The 15410-nt window shown below is 45.7% G+C and overlaps 2 protein-coding genes across 3 annotated transcripts; one reads left to right on the plus strand and one right to left on the minus strand.

Annotated features, from left to right (window-relative positions):
• Positions 1 to 6094: 6094 nt before the first annotated feature.
• Positions 6095 to 8097, plus strand: LOC103718991 (ethylene-responsive transcription factor ERF039-like). Its single transcript, XM_026809232.2, has 2 exons — positions 6095 to 6498; positions 6613 to 8097. Exon 2 carries the CDS (start codon positions 6824 to 6826, stop codon positions 7691 to 7693), a length of 870 nt encoding a protein of 289 aa, XP_026665033.1. The 5' UTR covers positions 6095 to 6498; positions 6613 to 6823; the 3' UTR covers positions 7694 to 8097.
• Positions 8098 to 12099: 4002 nt separating this feature from the next.
• Positions 12100 to 13865, minus strand: LOC103718992 (stem-specific protein TSJT1-like). Of its 2 annotated transcripts, XM_008808030.3 has the most exons (5): positions 13573 to 13865; positions 13197 to 13437; positions 12985 to 13105; positions 12710 to 12819; positions 12117 to 12587 (listed from the first exon to the last, which is right to left on the minus strand). In XM_008808030.3, the coding sequence occupies exons 1-5, from the start codon at positions 13773 to 13775 to the stop codon at positions 12546 to 12548; spliced, it is 717 nt and encodes a 238-aa protein (XP_008806252.2). In that variant the 5' UTR covers positions 13776 to 13865; the 3' UTR covers positions 12117 to 12545. The 2 variants fall into 2 exon arrangements, with proteins under 2 accessions (XP_008806255.2, XP_008806252.2); XM_008808033.3 differs by lacking the exon at positions 12710 to 12819 and having other exon boundaries at positions 12100 to 12287.
• Between the last annotated feature and the right edge of the window lie 1545 nt (positions 13866 to 15410).

Here is a 15410-nt window from a genome sequence, read left to right on the forward strand (position 1 = left end):
ATTGTTTCAGGGCCGAGGCCCATACAATTTGGCAAAACGCCAGCATACAAAAAAAAGAAGACAACGAAAGGTACAAGAGGTCAGCTTGGAGGAACTCCCGGGTCGGGAACGTCGGGCTCGTCCGCAGGAGGTAGGGAAGCAGCAGGAGAACCAGCAGGCAATGGCGCCGGAGAGGAGTCGAGAAGGGAGATCTCGCTCAGGTCAACTTCGGGGTACTTAGCCGACACCCTTGCCAGGCCCTCCTCGAAGCCTAAGACAAAGGCTTCGGCCCCCGCGTCCGACGCGTCACGGACAAACTCGTCGGACTGACGATAGGTCTGTACTGCCTCCGACATATCATGAGCGAACTCGGCGGACTGGCGATAAGCCTCTACCGCCTGACGCCCGATTTCCGCACTCCTCTCGGCCAGCGCCGCCTCTGCCCGCTCCATAATCTGGGCTTTCGCCTCCAAGACCTTCGCCACAATCCGGCCTTCCGCCTCGGTGGAGACCCTCAGCAGCTCAGCCCGAGCCTCCTTGTGCTTCGCTTCGGCAGCAATGCGAGCAGCCTCAGCCTCCGTCAGGCGCGAATGAAGCTCCTGATCGCTCGCACGGGACTTCTCCAAGGCCGACTCCAATTCGCCCAGCTTAGCTTCAAGAGACCGGGTTCGGTTGTGGGCGTTGTCGGCTGACCGCTGGGCCTTCTCCCACCTCTCCCGGTAGTCGGCAGCCTTCCGGGACTGCTTCTCGGCCCGCTCATCCGCCTTCTTGACCTCGCCCTCGAGACCCGAGGCAACCTTGAGCTGCTCCTGAGCCTCCAACAGTTGCTTCTCGAGGGCAGCAAAGCCGAGTGCCCGCTCTTCGGCCTCCCGGAGCCTCGCCTCGAAGTCCCCGGTCGTCCTGCCTGCCACAGCCTGGCCTCCCTTTTCCACTGCTTTCAGCCGGTCCTCGGCCTTCGCCAGAAGCCCCGCCTGTTCCTTGTAGCACTCCTCCAGACGGATCATGTACTGGGCGAGCTAAGAAATAGGAAAAATAAGGGAGTCAGGCGGAGAACAACAGGGCCAATAAATGGTGAAAAGCGGCCAGAAGAACACTCACCGACATGAGACAGACACAGCTGGCAGCCCCAACGTCAGAGACCTCCAACTCCCGGACCCGCCGACGGTCCTTCTCCAGCAGCACTGTTTCGATGAGATTTCGGGCGCCATCGGTAGTGAAGGCAGACCCCGATTTCTCCCCAAAGCCGGACGGTGGTTCTGCAGCCTTACCCCTATCCATCGCCTGGGGAAGAGTCCGGCCGATCGCGCTCGGGGCGGGGGTCACCCCAGGAATTGATAGGGTCCCGCTCGGTCGGGGCCTCGGCGCGTCCCTCCTCGAGTCATCAGGAGCCGACCGAGTCGAAGGCCGGGTCGGGGACCGATCACGTCCGACCCGTCCGTCTCGGGCAGGCTCGGATGATACCTCCGGAGTAGCGGCAATCTTACCACCGGAGGGCTGATACAGCGTCAGCTGCCGGTCCGTGCCCACGACGTCTCCCTGATCGATGGGCCCGGACTCGTCGTCGGCGTCGGAGGCACCTCCTTACGGGACTTCTTCGCCGGTGGGGCCCCGCTCGAAAGAGCTCGTTTCCTCCTCTAGGCTGCTTCCAGCAGGGACGCCCTACCAACAGCCTTTGTCTTCACCGACCGCATGACGTCGTCGATCTCTGCAAAAAGGACGGGATAGTCGGAGACGGAGAAACCAAAGGAAAGAACGGGACGAAAGAAGGGAAAAAGTCAAGAAAGAATCGGTGGCGGACTCACGGTCGGTGGGGACCGAGCTCAGACCGACATTCACCAAAGTATCCTCGGAAATAAGGCGGGCCACCGGGGGGAGCTGGCCCTCGGCAACCAACCCCTTCAAGGCGGCCAAGCCATCGGACTCCTCCCTTGACAGTCTCGATAGGCCGATCGGAGACTTCATCGGGGTCTCCCAGGTCGCCCTGATTTCCCAAGAGGGATCTGCATCAACAAAAAAGAAGCGCTCCTTCCATTTGTGAATGGAGGTAGGAGCCTCCTTGACAAGGCCGCATCCTCGCCGCGCTGCGAAGCACCACCACCCTTTGTCCTGGGGGTGGCCGCTCAGGCTGTAGAACTCCCAAAAAACATTCAGGGTGGCGGGGATCTCGTGCATACGGCAGAGAACCTGGAAGACCGTCAGGGCCCGCCACGAGTTCGGCACCAGTTGCGTCGGTGCCACTCTTAAACCCCGTAGCACCTGCATGACCAAGTCCGAAGGGGGAAAGCGGAACCCGGCCTGGAGAATGCCCTCATTGATGGCGATCTTCCCTGGAGGAGGATGGGACATCCTCTCCTCAGGCCCCGGGAGCGTGGCGTTGCAGGCCTCGGGAAGGTGGTACCGAGCCACGAGTCTGTCTAAGTCTGTGGCGACCAGCTCCGACTTAATTTGGTCTGCTCTCACTTCGCCCATTCCTAATGGCCAATAAACCTACGGTCAGGACGGGGACAGGAAGGGGGGAAAGACCGGAGCGACTGGAGTACACTAGTATAAGAGGGGAAAGTATGGAGAGCCCTAAGTAGAAGAATGGGGAAAACTCACCGGAAAAGAGGTAAGAACGGCTCCGAGAGCGCCAAAGGAGAAACAAGTGAACAGTCCGACGGCAGCAACAGCTGCGCAAAGGGGAAACTTGAAAATATCTGTAAAGAAGAAGACGGACGGGGAAAGGCCCCCGATTAAATAGGCGGAAAGGCAAGTGACGCCTCGATGACGCCAGAGGACGCCTGGCTGCCGAAGGGTCGCTCGCGCCCCAAAGGCGAATCGACACCATTAAGGAAGGATGTCCGCCGAAATCCTCAGACTGCCAGGTCAGCAATAACCGCCATACGCCATAAAAAGGGCGGGGAGCTCGAAGCGCGCGCGCCTCTCCGAGGAACGGCGGCAATCCCGAAACATCACTCCCTTCACCTGTTCCCCTTCTGGTTCCAGGCTCGGAAGTGGGGGGCTACTGTTACGGGGGAAATAAGCCGCCATGCCCCACGTGACCGGCACGCGCGCCCAGGAAGACTACGGCTGCCCTTTGATCCAGCAATCCGACCCCGAGTCGGACATCCTCGGCTCCGCAGCCCGACCCCGAGTCGGCTGCCCTTTGATCCAGCGTTCCGACCCCGAGTCGGACGTCCTCGGCTCCGCAGCCCGACCCCGAGTCGGCTGCCCTTTGATCCAGCAATCCGACCCCGAGTCGGATATCCTCGGCTCCGCAGCCCGACCCCGAGTCGGCTGCCCCTTGATCCAGCGCTCCGACCCCGAGTCGGAGATCTCTTGATAACGACAGGCTATTCCCCAGAGGCACGCCGCGGCCTCCTGCTCCACTACTCCCTGCAACGGCTGTATCCGATGCTGCTCCACGATCTCCTGCATCAGCCGTACAAAGCGGAGCCCCACTATGCCCTGACGTGGCCGTACCCGGTGCTGCTCCACGACGCCCTGTAACGGCCATGTCAGTGGCCACACCATCGTGCCCCACGATAACGAACCCCCCTGAGAGACCCCCCAGCCAGGTATATATGCGGCTGGGGGGAGAAAGGGGGGGTGAGCAATATCTCCCAGAGCACTCTCTTACTTGCGATTATCACCTCTCCTCCTCCTCCAATCTCCTCTGACTTGACCGTCGGAGGGCCATCACCACCCTGGTGGTGGTGCAAGGCTTGTTTGCAGGTTTCTTGGCGGAAGGTGGAGCGCAACCAACACCAACCAAGACAACTCAGACGGAACCCCGTTCACACCGCAGTGCCAATCGTTCTCGGTTTGGACCACCAGCAACATATATATATATATATATATATATATATATATATATATATATATATATATATATATATATATATATATATGGGCTCTCCTCACTTAATTGACTCACTTTTTTATTGAGAAAAAAATAAAATATATTATACAAGTATCATGACCGCATATTGTATGCATCGTAATGCAGCGCAAAAAATATCGATAGTCTTTTATAACTTGATTTTATAAACTCATACCTTCATTGAGAGAAAAAATTTAAGACCCAATGTACAAATATTAGGACAGGCGTACATAATATGCTGGCATATTGCAAAAATATGAATATATGTAAGTTTTTTTAATCTTACAGAAGAAAAAAAAAACAACAAAAGTGAAACAAAATATCAGAAGTCACTTAAAAAAAATACAATTACCCTTATCAAAAGATTTTAAAAAAATAGAATATGGGGTTGCCTCAAAAAAGATCTTTATCCCGTCTAGATACCTAGATGTCATTGACCACCCGATAAGTAACCAAAATATAATTTTAACAAGCACAAAGATCCAGTGCACCTTGTACAAATTAAATGGGGGTACCGACTTCATTCCAAATATTACCTTTACTAGGTCTTAAAGCAAAAAAGATGGTCTGCTCATATAAAAAAACTTCGTATACTCCAAGATACGGTCGCAAGCCTTACCCCGGCTTCGCACATGCTGAATTATTATTATCAGCAAACTTTGTATATCATCAAAAAAGAAATATTATTATCACAGAATCCGTCAAGAACTTTTTAAGCTTATATAAATGGGAAAAGTGACTTACTTCTTGTCCTAATGTCCTGGTAAAGTAAAGCTCTATAATAAATGCAGCATGTAAAGAATCCAACGAAATTATAGTGCTGATAAAATCAAGTTAGCTTCGGTAACAAATGAATCAGTAGCATCGAGCAGTGCATGCATCCAAACAATTATATTCTTCCTCTTCTCTTTGGTACTAAACTAGCACACCTCAACCGGTGTGAGTTCTATTCTTAATATCAAAAGAAACAAGGGTACATAAAAGTAGACGACAAAAATAGCTTCTAACTAGAAAATTTTTTTACAATAATTTGTAGCAAAAAAGATGGCCCAATCTGCTGCCGTATTTGCCTTCCGAACCGTCACCTTGAATTCTTTCCCTCTAGCACATAATAAAAGGGTTTGGGTTGATTAGATGGCCCGTGCCATCAAAACCTTGTTTAGAAATTAAAAAATAAAATGAATTAGGTGTTACGTGCTTTTTATTCTTTATTTTTTTTTCAAAAAATCTTTGGTAACGTGGATCACTCAATGGATGAAGGGTTGATGCACTCTAATAAACGGAGCCAGATGAACTGTATTACGTTTTTTTTTTTTTAATTTCTTTAGTTTCTAAACAAGGCGACTGTTTAATTAATAAACTTATGATGACTATCATAGTGTTGAACCAAACCTCTCTGGTCTCTTCAGAACTGGACTCTCAGCGAGTTTCTGATAATAAATACAACAGCATCCTAGAAAGAAGTCGTCACTCTACCACCGATGTGGCCCAGGTTCGAAAGATGCGGGCCACACCTTTCAAGATCAGATGCCCTTCGTCTGGACATACTCGGTGGGAACACTTCTGGTCCGCTGGTATCGAGATGGTGCTAGGGTGACGTACTCACACGTGAATAACCACGGATTGAAGAGGATATAAGTAGGAGCTGCTACATAGGTGGGGTTAATTCTTCTTCTCCTCTTTTTTTTTTTTTTACCAAAAAAAAAAAAGTCGTCACTCTCAGTTCATTTAAAGATGTAATTAATTATTAAATGTCGGCGAGATAAACTTAATTATAAATTAACTGCATTTAGTTATTTGAACTATGTTCCCCTTACCTTGATATAAAAACCGCTGCTCCCAGTAGGGCACAGCTGTAACTGAGTTTGTCAGTGGAAATAACTTACCATATATATAAAATATTATTTGTTACTTAACTTTGTATTGACATTAAGAACCCCAATAATAACACCAATATGCGCCGGCTCACGCAAAAGCAGTGTCACCGGGGGGTTGCAGAAACCCATACCCTGGTCATTTTTCGAGTTTAAGAATGGTGTCTTGGCTTAGATAAATAAAGAGCGCGGGGCCATCCATCTTATCCGTCCATTCTATGCTTGCCCATCGCGATCGGGGACCTTTTCGCTCTTTTTCTATATATTATTAATTTAAAATTATATTACTAAGATGTCATTAAGATAAATATCTTCGGAAATGGTGGAGACTCTGAGAGTGGGGAGTGGTAGTCTGGTAGAAGAGGGGGTGCGTTGCGCCCCTTTTTTTTTGGGGGGGAGCTAATCACAGCCATTGGTTCCTGATCCTGTGGTTGCCGCGGGCGTTTCAGTTGGGGGCATCATCGCTTTGAATAAATCCCGATTCTATCTCTAAAAGCCTTTTGCCTCTGTCTGGGGTTTTAGGAGCCGAGAAGGGGAGAGGAAGAACAGCGAGCCGAAGAAGAAGAGAGGAGAGAGCAAAGGATTTATGTCGTCTGATTCCCTCGAATCAGCGTTTCCCTGTCCGTTGCTGCTTCCAGAAAGCCGAGCTCTGCGCCAGATCTCTTCACTCTCTTGTTCTTCGTCGCTTGGCCTCGCTGTTCTTCTCGCCTTCTCCTCTCCCTCTCGTATGCGACGGAGGCCGGAGGGATCGAAGACGGCTTTGATGCGATTGCGATCTTTTGGGTATCGATCTACTTCCCCTTTCCCTTTTCCCTCTTTTAGTTTCTCCAATCTAATGTCTCGATATATTCATCGGTTAAATCCTCCTAAAATCTCTCTCCTTTCCTGTGCTCGCAGGGTTGGATTTGGAGTGAAATACCTTGGATTCCAACATGTAGAGAATTTTCTCTTCATCTTCATAAGAGGCGTCCTTTCCTGACAGAGTTAATTGTTTTTTTGTTGCCGCTTTTTAGTTTTTTTTTCCCTCGATTTTGTTCTCTTTACAGAGGGAAAAGAGGAGAAAAGAATACCCGGGCGTCAAAGGCATCTCTCGAACCAAGAAAGAATCATGTTGAATAGAAAAGAGAGGAAGAAGAGGATTAATCTCGGCGGTCTCAAATATGGAGCGAAACCGCTGACGGTGGTGAAAAAAATTCGGATCCATTTCGAGGATCCGGAAGCGACCGAGTCCAGCGAGGACGAGGTAGAGAGGGTGATGAATTGGAGGGGAAGGAGACGGGTGATCCAGGAGTTCGCTGTATACCCGTTGGCCTCCTTTTCCACCCGGGCCCCCGCCTCGTCCCAAGAGAGCAGCGAGAGAAACCCCAAAACGCCCAAATATTTGCACAAGAACGCCAAGGCTCCCGGCTCGACGAGTTCGTCGTCCACCACCTCCCCGTCGAGGCACAAGGGTGTCCGCCAGCGGCCGTGGGGGAAATGGGCGGCGGAGATCCGTGACCCCATCCGCGGGGCCCGCATCTGGCTCGGCACCTTCAAAACCGCCGAAGAGGCCGCCCGCGCCTACGACGCCGCGGCCAAGCGCTTCCAGGACGAGAAGAGCGGCGTCTCCGCCGCCCCCGCCTCCATTTCGATCTCTACTTCCTGTCTCGCTGTGGGCTGCTCCGAGGCGGCGGCACCCTTCTCCGTCCCGTCGCCCTCCTCCGTCCTCGACCTCTCCGCCGCCGTGGTGGCGGCGTCGGACGGCCAGGGCTCGCCGTCGAAGAAGGCGGCGATCGAGGAGGAGCGGTCCATCGCGGATCTCTTTGCAGAGCAACCGCTGCCGTTAACGGAGCTGGTCTTCGATTTCGGATCTGATCCGTTCTTCCCGCTAACCGACTTCGACTCGGTCGACCACTTTCTGGGGCCCGCAGACCTACCGCACCAGATCGACGGCGGTGATTTTGCAAGCATCGACGGCTGGATGGACCTGGACCTCTGAGAGAGCAAATTTTTGTAGTTTAATCAATAATCTATATTATTATTATTATTCTCTTAAGAAAATGTTCCGAGTAGTTTGTGATGTGGTGAGAGAAATAAGGTCTAAAAGGGTTGTTATAATAAGAGGGGTTCGTTTCGTTTGTCTCGGCGAGTAGAAGAAACAAGAGGTCTGATGGGTTTGGTGAGAATTTCTTGGGTTTTTCCGAGCTAAGAGAGCCGCCCCAAGGGAATATTTTGGTCTACATTTCAACGCCAAAACATTGCTATTATCTCCTCTCTTTTCTTTTTTTTTATTTTCTTATTTTGTAGCTCATCTTTCTTGCCTTTTGAACTTCATCTGCTGTTATAGTGTTATGCATATCCTTTGGGACGAACAGTGTAATGGAAGAGAGCCGTGTGTTTATATCGTGATGGTTGTGAATTGTGATGCATGTTTGCTTTTCATTACACCTTTTTGTGATGAAAAGGGTGGTGGAAAGGCGCTTGATGAGCTCACTGCGTGTTCTTCTTATCCCTGGTTCCCATTGGTTGGAGTGGTCTTGTGTTCAAAGAGGCTTGGGTTTTACTGGGTCTCTATCTGAGACTAATCAAATGGCAGCGCAAGTGGTTCCTCCATTAGGAGGCACCCTTTTCAAGCATGGGGATGGTAGTGGGCAGCAGGGGTGTACCGTTCAATTTTGACCATGAGCGGCCTGTCAAGGCTACTTTGTTTATTGGAATCCAGTTTCTTGTAACATCAAATGGGGTGCGTAATTGTTAATTTTTGACCAGCACTGCAAATAGGGCCGGAATTGGTCGGCTAGGGCCCTAGGGTTTGTTCAGGTGAAGCTTAATTTAGGGGAAACAATTGCCTCGAGGTCTATGAAATTACTCGCCAGCATGGTTCAGCCTTTTGATGTTTCTATTGGAATATATATACAGAGCTGCTCCATGCAGTGCTGCTGATTGGATGGTCTTCTTTGTACTCATCATTTGGAGGTACATCTTTGGATGGGCGAGGTGGAGTTGTCGAGTGCACTCCAAGATGTATTGCTTTTTGATGTTTTTGGTTGTATCTGTACACGTTCTTTATAATACTCTCATCCCCCCCCCCCCCCAAAAAAAAAAAAAAAAACATATAGTAATTTTCCGTACTATTATAGATTATTTTTTCATGCACCATCTAAGAATCAAATCCTAATCCAATTTTTTGAAATGCACTGTCATGATCTGAAAATCAATTTTTAGTCCAGATTTTTGAAATGTATCATCCGGAGGGTTGTGACAACGAGGACAAGTTTCTGCTCAATATATTTAATAAAACTAAGCTCTTGCCCGTTGACAATCGGAAGGAGAGCACGTAAGTTTGAAGACATTGATTAAGAAGCCAAACATGAGAAGAGAATAAAACTCGACAAGAACATGAGAAGTAATTTTTCTGCATGTCTGTATTAGCCTAATGCTTTTTCTTGAAAAAGTACATGACGATGATTAAGTAACATTAAAGATAGCAACGGTTACATTGTCAACATATAAGAAAAAAGGAATTAAATTACAAGAATATCAGTATACATCTTATTTTCAATCTTCTCTTGTTATGCCATTCTCAAAAGAGACGACTACTGAGAATCCTACCACATGTAACGTGGCAAGGAAGAATTTAAATTATAAGCAACACATCCAAATATATATATATATATATATATATATATATATATATATATATATATATATATATATATATATTTGAAATTAGGAATAAATTATACTTACACTCAATAGTATGAAAAACCTGTGCTTACCCTATTGAGGTTTATTTTTATTCAATATTTCAATCCATAACTTAACAAAATATTAGTCAAACCATTAACTTTTAATGAAACCCAAATTCAACGTTAGAATTTTTTTTGAAAATGACTAAAATAATCTTACAAAAACCTATGTGAGATTTATATTTATTACACTCATATTCAATATTTTGTAAAAACCTATACTTACACCTAATTAAATTGACAACATTAATGAAATTGTTTATCTATTGTAAAAAGTCAAAATTATCTTTATAAGTATAATGCTAATCATTCACTTTTTCGACTCTCGGAACTTTTCGAGTCGAATCTTCTTCTCCTCGAGATTAAACAGCTAGGGGTTCTTTCTCACTTCACCACCCCACCACGAGTGTCCTTCTCGACATCCTTCCAACCGATATCTGACGACTAGCATCCTTCCCAACTAGCCTCTATCCTTCTTAATCAAGTTTTGTTCTCACTTCTCCGCCCACCACACCATAGAGATCGGGAATGCCGGTGTATTATTTGCGGATTTTGAGTTCTACTTATCCAATATTGTGACATAATTTCTTAATATTGTCACTGTAAATAAGGATTTGTATATCTATAAATGGAGCTATAAAGTTTTGGCAGTCTATCATCAAAAGGATCCAAATCAGTATGTGCGTGAGAACTCTTCTTTTTGGAGGGTACATCAGTTACGGTTCCATAGCCTGGCTAGGGCCATGGATAGGTTGTCTCAAGCGATAAAACTCTTGATATTAGTTTTCTGTAGCAAAAAATTTTAGATGCATGTACTTGTTTGAGAGATCTAGATTGCTTTTTTCTTGGCGAATAGCTCTTTTCTGATTATTCTTCAAGATCAAACTCTGACCCATGGTAACTTACAGTTCTTCTCCTTGGGTGGATGTTATATCACCTAATGCTAGTTTGGTTATTTTTTAAATTTTTTCTGACGTGGCATTTAGGTCCTATTTAAGTTAATAGTTTGGCTAACATTTTGTTAAGTTTTGGGTTGAAGTGTTGGATAAAACAAACCTCATCTTAGGAGGCCTTTTGTAATTTAATCACCACTTAGAAATAATTTTGACTTTTTATATGAGGTAAATTGATTCACTAATGCCGTTAATCTAACTAGGTGTAAATGTAGTTTTTACAAATTAGTAGATATAAGTGTAATAAATATAAGTTTTTAAAAAAATCTATAATTTACTCAAAAAAATATTTTGTTGTCTCCAACTATCTAGGGCCTGATCTAAAATTGTTTCAACCTGTCCATGCGCAAATCTGCCATCTCATTAAACCACCAGCATGAAGCTTGTTGTTGGCACGAGGTTTGGGCCCCAAAGCTACGTCGTCTCGGGAAAACGGGAAGCAAACGGGATCCATTCATGTCTCTTTCAAAACCCCATACATGTAATTAATTGCCAACTACTTACAATACAGCACCGAGATGAACCCTCTCTCTCTCTCTCTCTCTTCCTTTTGATTGCCACCAAAATCCGATTCAAAGGTTGAGAAATGCCTATTGTTCTACGTAAAAAAAAAAAAGTGCAAATCTGCGCACAAGAAGAAGATAGAAAGTTGCAAGAGCTGACTTGGCTAGAGGTCCACCAATGCTTAAGTCAACGAACAGGCTTTGGAACTCTCTCTCTCCCACCAAAATTGGATCCGAAGGTTTGAGGAAAACTGATCGATCTGCATGGAAAGAAGAAGCGCCAATTTGTATAAAGGAAGAAGACAACAAGGCATAGGAGCTGATCCCACCAAAAATCCGCGGATGCTTAAGTCAGCAAAAGGACTTTGAAAAATAGTAGCGGAGATTAAGTCCATTATAAGTTGTAAATACCCATGCTCCTCTTAACATACGTATTATATGCTGATTGCCTTGTTCTTGATAGAATTCCTTAGCCATAGATTGGCACAAGATTAATGGAGTGGGTAGTTCTAAGTGCATGTATTTTTATTAGTATCAGCTACCACCAGGGCTGGCAAGGTTGCCAGATTTTTTAAGACCGTAACCTCCAGCTAATGCTTCCAAAGATTCTTCCAAAGATTTTTTATGACGAGGGTTTAGAAAGACTCAAATTGGCTATGAGTTGCCTCAAACTTGGTGGTGAATATGTCCTTTTCCTTAATGGGCCACCTGCAACACAATTTTTCTACACACACACAAACACACACACACACACACACACACACACATATATATATATACATATATTAAGGGCCACCTGCAACACAATTTTTCTACACACACACGCACACACACACACATATGCATATATATAATTACTTCTTTTATTTATTGCAGGCTTTCTCCACTAGCAATTTAAAATTAGCAAAGCCACCCCCAAAACTTGGGAGAACTTCTACGACGTTGCATCACTATCAACCCATATTAATTACCAAATCTAATAGACGGCCCCGGAACTCAAGGATGCATTGAACCTACCTCAGAAACAGGGTGTGGGGCCTGTTGTTTATGTTTTCATATTAAATCGTTCTGATTGCCACCTGACCTATCCGGTCATTTTCCATGCCATATATATGCATTATGTCAAATTATGTTGGCCTAAGAGATGTCATAAAATATACGCAACTCAATCATTGTACCCATTCAAAACAAAGGAGAGGAGAAACTGATAAGGTGCATGGCCAAGATGCATCATTCACAACAGCCACTTTATATATCAGGTTAAGCCATATTATTCAAGACAAAATGGTGAAGTTTACAACTCTAGTGACGTGGTGAAGCTAGCGAGTACGTCTTGTCTTCATCGCCCTAGTTGGTGGGCCATGACTCCCAAGCCAGGAGGACGTAAGCTGACAAGTTGAAAAGGAACAAAGGATAAGATGGATAGATAAGAACATGGATGCAGGAGGGTGGATATGTAGTCAAAGCAAAAGCAAAAGGTTCTCGTTATTGGAAGGAAGAATGCTTCAGAAGAGACAAATTTAAAGTTTTTTTCACATGAAACGCTCTTCCTTTGCGATCACCATAACAACCCAACATAGCTAGCGACCCATGACTAATACTATTATTTCTTACGACATGTAGATTATTAACTGGTGTTCCATCAGTTAACGCAGAACATCTGTTGGTTGCATGTTTGGTCTCTCAATCTGCGAACAACAAATACACGATCGAATGAATTAATAAATTAAAAGATCAAGATCTACAACACGGTAATTAATTTTTATGAAATAGAATTTAAGTAGACTGCGAAGTCGCCTATAATCAGTACCTTGAAAGTTGCACCACAAATCTCCTCCTCCGTTGCGGCCAGTACTGCAGTGACCTTGTTCTTTGGATGCTCATAGCTTCGAAGACCGGTGCTCGTCGAGAAAAAGCACCCTTATTGTGTATTCCAATATTAATAAAAGTTTTGGTTAGAAATTATCACCTTTCCCAATTAAATCGGTCATATTACAAATTGTTCACCTATGTTAACACAAACTATGACACGGAGCACTGACATATAGAAGGTGGAGTCATGTACTCTGAGAGAGAGGGAGTCACCTGGAGGAAATGATGCCAATGATTTCCCACAAGCATCTCTAAGTATCTCAGCATCGTTGGAGAAAGCAAGACATCCATCAGCCGTTATCCCCAGGAACAAGGGAATCTTGCCATCTTGGTCCTACACAAAATACGTGGAATAGATTAGTTGTGCTTCATGAAAGCATATGCATGGTTGTGTTCTCTGATCATATCTCATCATGCATGCTTACCGATGCGATGAAAACGCTGGACGCAGACCTGTCGAAGATGATGAAGGCAAAATTGCCAACGAGGTGCGAGAGCATGTGGTTAGTCGAATAAGGAGCTCGGTCCCTCAGAGTCCGATATGCCTCCATTGCCAAAACCACCTCGTTCGCATTCTTTCCTAGCCCATATTGTTGCCTTAGGCTCGCAAGGTTCTCCAAAGCCCCCTCAAACGTGCAAAAGATATCATCCTTCACAGCAAATGACCTGCGGCGCCAGTGATCATATATAGGAGGATCTCATTATTTTCCTTGGGCAAAAATTTGTGCTTCATGACCATGAGAGATCACACATGAATTACCATTACGGCAAAGAATATATAGCAGGATCGATAACACTTGCCTTGGCTGCATCGAGGATTCGGTTTCATGGGTGTAGGAAATTCGCGCGAGTGGGTCGATGTTTATGGCAACCGAAGAAGAGAATTTTCGGACGAAGGTGTCGAAAAGCCTGTTCGCCGACTTCTTCGGTGTGGGGGTACGGTTGCCGGCTAGGACGAGCTCTTCGGGAGCTCTGACAACTGCACCACTGAAGACGGCAAGCATCTTTGCCTCGAGAGGAGGGGAGCGAAGAGGAATGGCACCTTCTCTCAGAATATAGAGAGGAATGTCACAACTGGGCAACTCCAGAGACGGACATCAAGCTTGTATAATATCTAAGCGTTGATGGTGACCATATTATCTTATCTTTCCTCTCTTCGAGGGGCAGAGAGCGACAAGGCGCTATGGAAAATGAAATCATTTAGTAGACAATTCTATTGGGAGATAAGGGGTGGCTGGGCATTGGTTGTAGCGTTGTGGACGTGGGTGTCCTTGGGGTCGGGGTCTTTTGGCGGGGCTCTAATTACGATCGCGACGTTGGAGGGGCGACTCTGGTATGGCCGGCGAGGGGAGTGAGTCCAGGTGATTAGCGTTAGAAGACACGTGCCAAGCGCTTAGGGCGTCATGATGCATGGAGATTACAGACCTCAGCCGTGAGAAATTATACCCTACACTGTGTGCACCGCGTGAATCACCCCGTGGCACGCGGTGTGGGGTATGATTTCTCATCGTCTCCTCACGTACATGTGAATTATTGCATGGATCAGTTCCATTGTAAACCTTGAATGGAATAAATTCATTTATTCATCTTAGAGTGCAATGAATATATATATATATATATATATATATATATATATATATATATATATATATATATATATTGTCGGTAAATTATGAATTGGAGTCGAGACTCTCTTTGACTGGCTCCAAGGTCGGAGGTCCGTAAGGACAGAAGAGAAGTCAGGTCAGGTAATATCGAGATGAAAAAAAAAGTTGATTGCTGCTGAGGCCAACCTGCAAGAAGTCTGCTCGCCGAAAGATTTCCGGACCTTCTAATGCGTAAGTTAAAATAGTGGTGCAACAGTGTGAAAAAAAAAGAAAATTTTATAGAATAAAATCTCAAAATAAACTTATCTCCTGAATTCTTGAGTTACCCCTTTATATACGGTAGAATATGTATCCATTACCTAATTTAGTACTATATGCATTAACTGTATGGAAACGGTCGATTACACGTTGACAACATGGTAACCTTTCCATGCGAGCCACCTGAGGCGATGATTACGCTGATTGTCTTATAACCACAGTCTTGATTTAACCATTAGTTTTTATTACTTCGAGTCAAGTGTCACCTCGATTTTTACTGAGGTTATTCACCTCGGTTATGGCCGAAGTCAAGAAGGTCAATTTATACCAAGGTCAAGGTGTCTAATATTTTTTTCCATCAGAATCTACCTAGAATGATTTTACCCCAAGACCGGATTCATCTAATAATTTCTCCTCCTCGTGTCTGCACACCTACACCGTGTACGCAGGATATAATTTTCTTGCGGTGGACCTTGATGGCTGGCATATTCCAACCAGGTTGTCCAGTTGCCACGTATGTGCGCGCGCGTGTGAGAGAGAGAGGTATGATCTCCAAAGATAACTTGGCAGCCCTCCGCCCCGCTTGACCTGGGTCTAACTCGAAATGGCTTTGGGTCTAAAGTGATCTTGTATCAAATTCTCGTGGTGGATTGGTTTGGTTGGATCTATACCGGGATTGGGCTTGAGCTCCATCTTGATTGATGACATCCCATATCCCAAGCCTATGAAAGAGAGAGAAGTAGGAGTGAAACCCCATAAGGTAATACCTTTAAC

The sequence above is a fragment of the Phoenix dactylifera genome, chromosome 9, assembly GCF_009389715.1.
Source record: "Phoenix dactylifera cultivar Barhee BC4 chromosome 9, palm_55x_up_171113_PBpolish2nd_filt_p, whole genome shotgun sequence".
Taxonomy (NCBI): Eukaryota; Viridiplantae; Streptophyta; class Magnoliopsida; order Arecales; family Arecaceae; genus Phoenix; species Phoenix dactylifera.

Excerpts from the sequence above, each read along its gene's own strand:
- LOC103718992 (XM_008808030.3), bottom strand. The coding sequence starts at position 13,775 with ATGCTTGCCGTCTTCAGTGGTGCAGTTGTCAGAGCTCCCGAAGAGCTC. Across the intron at positions 13,438-13,572 it reads GAATCCTCGATGCAGCCAAG|GTCATTTGCTGTGAAGGATG; the intron begins GCAAGTGTTATC and ends CTGGCGCCGCAG. Across the intron at positions 12,588-12,709 it reads TTTGTGGTGCAACTTTCAAG|ATTGAGAGACCAAACATGCA; the intron begins GTACTGATTATA and ends TGTTGTTCGCAG.
- LOC103718991 (XM_026809232.2), top strand. The coding sequence starts at position 6,824 with ATGTTGAATAGAAAAGAGAGGAAGAAGAGGATTAATCTCGGCGGTCTC.